Genomic DNA, 7,466 nt, shown 5'->3' with positions numbered 1-7,466 from the left:
ATGCACAGAAGCAACAGCCCAGGCGAAAATTTTCAACTGGTTTATGAAACAATTCCCAGTTGCAACTGGTCCCAGTTGGAGTTGTCCAACTGGTCCCAGTTCGAGTTGATCCCAGCTGGAATTGGTCCCAGTTACAACTGGTACCAGTTGGAGTTGGTCCCATTTACCGCTGGTACCAACTCCAGCTACAATGAAACAAAACGGAAGGTTGACAAGACTTTATTGTCAAAAACTTGGACAATGAAACTAAATAATAGGTTCGGTGACGTACACGCTCCGGGTTTAGCCACTTGCTTGCGACGGTTGAATCGCTTTTTCGGAGGTAGTATTCGTGAGATGAAAAGGAAGATCGGCCGCTGGTGTCTGTTAGTGAAGACGTCCTCAGCTTCTCACCCCATCGCGTGAAGAAAGGTGCTCACCCGTGATACCGCGTTGCGCAGGTGAAGTCCTGATAGGATACGGTAAAATGCGGTAGCGCTCCCATCTTGCAATCTCTGTCACAACAGCCGAACATTTTCGAAGTAGACCTCTCGCCATTTTCGCCATTGTGCTCTCCGCGGCGTTTTCTTCCGTCCGGTCTTTCCTGCGTGCCCTCCGATCGCTAAACTGCATCTTTCCGTCCTCGAAGTTCACCGCCGCCACCATAGTGTGTGTACAGTTAGGTCCAAAGAAGTGCAGCTGTAGTTTTGACATTTTCATAACGACGCCAACTTGGGCGATGGCGACCCTTCTCTACCGCGTCCGCCCGACTCCGGATGGATGGATGGATGGATGGATCTGGCTAAACCCTGTGAATCGGGCGGTGGCTTGCGCCACCTAGCCAACATTATAAATCTAATTATATGTTTTGAATTCCAAGATTAAATCTCACCCCTGCCTCGATTTTAGCCACCAGTCTGATAACCTCCGCTTGGTTATTTCTACCGGCGTCAGCATAGGCAGCGCCATCTGTCGACAGCGCGTACCACTATTCCGCACCCGCATGCCACGGCGGCCGGCTAGCTGATTGGCCAAAAGATAAATTTATTTATTAAAAGAAAAAAAAATATTGTAGGTGTTTAAATAAATGTTTTAATATATTTTAATGATGCACTAAATATTCATTTAGTTGAACGCATTTTGTCACTAATTATATTTTCCAATTAAAAAATTATTTAGTTCATTAAAATTTTTCTATTATTTTTATAAATATAAAAATGTACCCAGTAATTAAACATTTCCCTATTTGTATAAATCTAAAAATTTAAGTGTTTTTAGTTTTCTTCATTAGCCAAGGTCAATACACCCCCAACTTGTCAAAATTGTTGCCCCGTGTGAACTGGGAACGGGAAAGGCATTTGAAGTCCGACTGGGAATCGCTCCAACCAGTTGCTTTCCTAACTGGTCCCAGTTCCCTCCATTCCGAACTGGGAGTCAAACCAGTTGACTCCCAAATGGGAATGGTTCAAACCAGTTGGCCCCTCAGCTGGTCCCGAGTGGGACTCCTATTGGTCCCAGTTGATTCCCAGTTGGGACCAGTTAGTCCCAGTTGAAACCAGTTGAGGTGCCAACTGGTCCCAGTTAGAAATTTTCGCCTGGGAGATAAACTCTTTTCAAAGTACCGCTGAAGCCCCTCCTTCCCGGAGCGTGCCATCATAAACGGAGTTTCCGGAATCTCCGCTTTCGCGCATCTTAAGTGCCTATCGAAGTTATGCACGCGAGTCTTGCTATTTTTAAAAAGGAAAAAAAAAAAAAAAAAAGGCGCCATGATTGCTGCCAGTGCGGGGGAGTGGCAAGCCTGCAATTGCTCACGAGCGACACGCGCACGGCGGCCGAAAGATCCTTTTATGACGTAACGACTGGTCGGACGTTTTTCGCGTGTTCTCGCGTTTAGTTACATCTTCGGAGAAAACGAACCAAATCTTCAGAATTACGGGATCAAACAACGCAGAAATCAACCTCTATCTCATTTTTCGGAAGAAGCGTTTCACGTTCTCTTAAGATCAAGAGGAGAAAGCCACTCGAGCTTGTCTTGAGTTGGAAGAAATAAAAAGGAGAAAACAAACATTTGCGTTGCAATAAGAACTGTAAACGTTTGTACTCGCGTTGAATGGTGATTATTTATAATGAAGATCCCTTAACCAAATCATAGCGTTTTATATTCAACTTCAGGATGATCTAAAAGGCTTTTTTCAATGGGGTTCTATGGGGAACTCGTGAAACGTGAACCAAGTATGTCGGGTAAAACTCGTTCTCCCTAAGTGGGCCCCGCTTATGTTAGTTGTTGACAAAATGCGAGCCTGAATGATTGATCTACACTGCATATAATTTTATAAATGGTGGCATTAGTCGCGTGTATGCGGCACAGACGGAACCGGCAAAGATTTTCCTCCTTGCTAGCGGTTTGACGCTGCATATATAATGAAACATCTCTCGTGGAAATAGAAATGGTCAGTGTCATTTGGCCAAAACATTCACACTTGGAAATGGTGTAGTCACATGGGACTTATTTTTTTCGCGTCCTTCAGATTGAAATTTCTCGCAGATACCCTCCTACTGACAAATGGTGTTATTATCCATGCCCTGTTTAATCTCGAAACTGGCCTTCAGTTTTTTACTTGATTAAACTGAACTGCAAATGCGCGTTTTCCCATTTGTTGCCTTCTTTTTTCTCGTCTCTGCATCGTAATTCATAATCATTTACTCCGCAGTTTAATCAAGTAATGAATAGCCAACTGGACCAATTCCAGGCACTGGTATCCTTCAGTTTTAGTTGCACTCATCCAGTGTGATGATATTTGAGGGCAGGTAAAGTAGCTTTGTGTTGGCGACTGTTTATTAACCCTCATCCTTCTAAACTTTGCAGGCCGAACTATCCGGGAATCCTCTTAAAGCAAGCGTGAGCGATCCTTCGCTGCCTGGGAAAGAGTGCCAGCCACCAGCCAGACCAACCTATGGCAGTGCCAGAACCTTGGGCTACGTTTTTCCCCAGATAAATGGGACCTACTAGTCGGATCAAATAGGGAATGGCCACAGCTCAGCCAACTACATGCAACATTTCCATTCCCGTCCCTACCTTCGTTCGCCGACACACCATGTCCATTTTGTTCACGTGTAATTCTCAAAACCTGTGGCGGCGATATACCGTGCAGTTGTTGGTTTTGTGGCATGCCTGCCTTTTTTCAGCACTACAGAGCAGGAGCGATGTAACTAAACCGCGCTCTTTGATCGTACCCAGCTGTGTCTTTCATGATTTATGTAGATCTGTATCGAAGTAATCTTTTACCGTATGTTTAAAGGTGAAGTAAAACCTTTGAAGCACGTATTAATAGAGAAGGATCACTTTTATGTTTGATTCACGTGCATTTTTACAGTCGACGTTTTCGGTGTATTCAGTATCAAGTTATGGTGCGGGTGTTTGATCGTGATATTATTATTTTACTTTTTGAATTACACCGCAATATCAATGTAAACCCCTGAATTTCTCTACTTCATCAGCATGATGTGTTTATGTTTGCTTGTTCCTTAAGTTTCGTTGTGATTGAGCTTCTGTATTGGTATAGTATAAAAAAATGAACAAAACAAAATTTGATCTTCACTCCTAACAGAACTTGCCCACGCAGCATCCGACTCCGAATGGCAGAGAACGGACGGCGAGGACAAGGGGGCGGAGCTCTCCTTCCAAAGAACCGAATTGCAGAGGCAACCATTGAAGATGGACCAGGAGGGGAGGACGGACGGCGGTGCGACTTCTGCCGCCAATCTTATGGTGCCCACGGAACTAACACCAGGTATGAGAAGAAGCACACGGGAAAACAGTCATACAGCCTCGTACCCTCTTAGCACACCTTCACAGATTCATGAACGGTCCCACACGGATAGAAAACCTTTTTGTAGGCTCGGTTTTTTAGAAGGTGGAAAACGTAAGGAGTCTGATGTGGTACACAAATTTTTTTCCAAGTGGAAACTTCATTAAGTTTTAATTAGCGGTCTGCACCAAACCGAAAAAATATACCGCATACATAGTATTTGATATCAGAGAAATGTACCATGCCGAGTTGTTTATTTATATTACAAAATTGTATTTTTTCCTTCAGTTCCGTTTGATCGAGTAGCTTTCAGAAATGCTATAAATAATTTTCGACGCATGAAATAGCCCAAAATATGTTTGGCTGTTCCAAATGTGATTGAAGCTTTAGAACAGGGGTGGCCAAGCTGCGGCTCTTCGCGTGTTAAAGTGCGGCTCGCGGCTCCACCCCCCCCCCCCCCCCCCCCCCCATAAAAAGTGAAATGGACCTCGTTTTAAATCGAAAGACAGGTTGCAGTTTGGTAGCCTTGTGCTACTGCTACCTTACGTACAGTCGGACTGCTTTTGACTCGGATAGATTGAAAGTAGCTCGAGTTTCGTTTACTGCACTGGACAAAAGTTTGCCTGCCCCCCCCCCCCCTCCCCCCCTGCGGCTCTTGGAAATTTGGGGGTTTTCGTTTGCGGCTCTTAGGCCGGGTCAGCCTGGCCACCCCTGCTTTAGAAGTTTAGCTATAGGCTGGCAAATGTCCACATCATTGACGATATAGGGCCGCGTTTTTTGCTGTTTCAAATCACTCGTAAAATAATTACTGTGTACCTTAGCGATTTTTCAAGTTTCTAAGGTGCACAACGATTATTCCACGACAGGGATGGGCAGTATTTCAAATACAAGTATTTGAAACACGTATTTTGAATACTTTGTGTTTTTTGCATTTGTATTTAATTACAAATTGGGTAGTGTATTTGAAGTGTGTATTTAAATATTAAAACGTGGGTATTTCAAATACAATTGTAATTAAATACAATTTTGTTGGCGAAAATACATCCCTCAAATTTATTGTCACTGTCCAGAGCAGGAAGAAAACTACGTTCTGCGCCAAATGCAGTGTCACTCAATCAAGCACAAGCGTTTAGTGACTTTGTGATTACGGTGCTAGTCCAGGGCAAGAATAGTGACGAAATCGACGTTCACAGGCAGACTGGCTAAATAAGTGCCCGTGACAACGTGTGATGCTTTCCAGCCTGATTTCCATCCATATTTTTGCCTGGAACATTCTAAATGCGCGGGTCGTCCAGATTTTCGTAACTGGTGCGAGTTGCAGCAATAAAAAATTCTCTAGCTAGTGCTGCGCATCTTGGTCGTCTCTGCTCTTTGTTGGTCTATACCAACATGTAATCGACAAAAAATTCTGCCTGAAGCTCTGTACATTTTTAACCTAGTACGTCCAAGCTGATTACATTTTTTGTGATTATATTTCTATTACGTTACTACAGCCTCGCACACTAACTCCCGAGTGTGCGATGCAAAATTAAAATGAGATAACCAGAAACCCGTTGCGGTGCCCTGAAGTCGCTGACGCAAATTTCGAGGAATGTATTTGAAAAAGTATTTGGAGGAGACCAAATACATTTGACTGTATTTGTATCTTGTACTTAAATGCTTTTTTGGAAATGTAATTAGAATTGTAATTAAATAAATTTTTGACGAAGTATTTTGTATTTGTATTTCGATACATATTTGCATGTATTTTGCCCATCCCTGTTCCACGAGCTTATTGAATGCTATTTTGTGTAACCTAATAATCTGTGGGTGTGTGAATGACCCTTCCAGCGTCACTTAAAACACAGTCGCGATCATTATGAATGTCAACACGCTATCACCCGGCGCTTCGTACTGGCAGCGGTAAGCAGCCGCAGTGTTGTAGCCGTTACCGTAAAAAAGTAAAGAACTACGTTACTTGCGAAATAAAGGAACGCGATACTGTCGCCGACAGAACGTAACGCACGTTACTTTTGCGTTACTTTTTATTTATAAATTGACGGTAACAGCGCTTTTGTTTTCTTTTGGCGACAGCGTGTTTCGACTTTAACATGACAGGCGCTGGTTGGGGTTTTTCTAAAGCGGAAATTTTTTCGTGGGGAAAAGATTGGAAAAATTTAGAAAATTTGTAGATTTAGAAAACTAATGAATACATCACTACGTTACTGAAAGAAAAAAGGCGGTACCGGTAACGACGTTACTTGTAACACGTTACCGCCAACACTGTGCAGCAGCAGCCGCGGCGGCTTGACTTTCCTTCCGCACTTGGTTAGGAGAACGCGCAAGCCACCACAGCTGCCGCAGCATGGGGCTGCCAGAGTGGGATCTTAAAAGATTGCCTATAGACCTTTACAAGTATTACGATTGAACCTTTTTAACATCTCAAATGAATGAATACCTGCTCTAGGCTGCACCGGCATGATGTAGGTATTCTGGACCATGTTCATCTAGGTACTCAAAATTCCCATGTTCAGAACAACAAAAACAGCGCCGACATTTCTTGCTTTGTCCTGTCATCCCAACAGACCTGATCGAAGCATACTCAGGCGACAAAGTGGATACCTTCGACCAGGACAGCCGCAGGGGTGACACCTCTCCCCCCACCAACCCACAAAAGCAGCAAACGCACCGAAACCGGGACAAGCACCGGTGCCGCTTCTGTCCTCAATCATGTCCCTCTGCAGCGGGTATCGCCATCCACGAGAGGACTCACACTGGAGAGAGGCCCTTCAGTTGCGATGTTTGCGAGAAAACGTTCGCGCGTAAGGGTACCTTGAAGGCTCACATTAGAACTCACACCGGAGAGAAGCCGTTCAAGTGCAACACGTGCAGCAGGGCCTTTGCTCAGAGACCCAACTTGGCGGTTCATGAGAAGATTCACACCGGAGAGAAGCCGTTCAAGTGCAACACGTGCTGCAGAGCGTTCACTCGGAAAACCCATTTGGCGAATCATGAGAGGACTCACACGGGAGAGAAGCCGTTCAAGTGCAACACGTGTAGCAGGGCGTTTACTCAGAAATGGGATTGGACGATGCATGTGAGGACTCACACCGGAAAAAAGCCGTACAGGTGCAACACGTGCAGCAGGACGTTCACTCAGAAAACTCGCTTGGCGAATCATAAGAGGACTCACACCGGAGAGAAGCTGTTCAAGTGCGAGACCTGCAGTAGAGCGTTCGCGGCTCATAGCAATTTACACGCTCATCGGAAGATACATCGCAAGTTATCGAAACAGCAGCGTGCATCGTAGTTGTGGAATGGATTTAAACGGAATACTCTAGCACCGACGTGTGTTCATTTGGCTTGGCGATAGACCTGCAGCGGTTCTACTTGCGAGCAGTGTGTGTTTTGCATAGTTCAAAATGTTTCAGCCTGTTATTTATTGCGCAAACACAGATAAAAAATGTGAATTTCCCTTAGACGAAGCGACCAGAGGTCTTTTTAGAGCGCAGCTCTTAGGCGCCCGTTTCCGGCTTGAGCGGCGTCGGCGTAACCGCGCGGTGCATTATGGGTAAATTTCCCCGCTAAATCTGGCGGGAAAATTTCCCCGCTAAATCTAGCGAAAAAATTCCACCGCTAAATTTAACGGAAAATTTTCCCCGCTAAATCTAGCGAAAAAATTTCCCTGCTAAATTCAGC

The 7,466-nt window shown here is 44.6% G+C and overlaps 1 protein-coding gene across 1 annotated transcript; it reads left to right on the top strand.

The window, feature by feature from the left end:
* Positions 1-3,694: 3,694 nt before the first annotated feature.
* Positions 3,695-7,077, top strand: LOC121835435 (gastrula zinc finger protein XlCGF49.1-like). Its single transcript, XM_042289625.1, has 2 exons — positions 3,695-3,770; positions 6,353-7,077. The coding sequence occupies exons 1-2, from the start codon at positions 3,695-3,697 to the stop codon at positions 7,075-7,077; spliced, it is 801 nt and encodes a 266-aa protein (XP_042145559.1).
* The last annotated feature ends 389 nt before the right edge of the window (positions 7,078-7,466 follow it).

Source organism: Ixodes scapularis, unplaced genomic scaffold (genome assembly GCF_016920785.2).
Source record: "Ixodes scapularis isolate PalLabHiFi unplaced genomic scaffold, ASM1692078v2 PGA_scaffold13__105_contigs__length_92229423, whole genome shotgun sequence".
NCBI classification, from domain to species: Eukaryota; Metazoa; Arthropoda; class Arachnida; order Ixodida; family Ixodidae; genus Ixodes; species Ixodes scapularis.
This window is presented reverse-complemented; position numbering and strand designations above follow the sequence as displayed.

Coding starts and splice junctions, on each gene's coding strand:
- LOC121835435 (XM_042289625.1), top strand. CDS start 3,695: ATGGACCAGGAGGGGAGGACGGACGGCGGTGCGACTTCTGCCGCCAAT. Junction 3,771..6,352: donor GCCCACGGAACTAACACCAG/GTATGAGAAGAA, acceptor TCATCCCAACAG/ACCTGATCGAAGCATACTCA.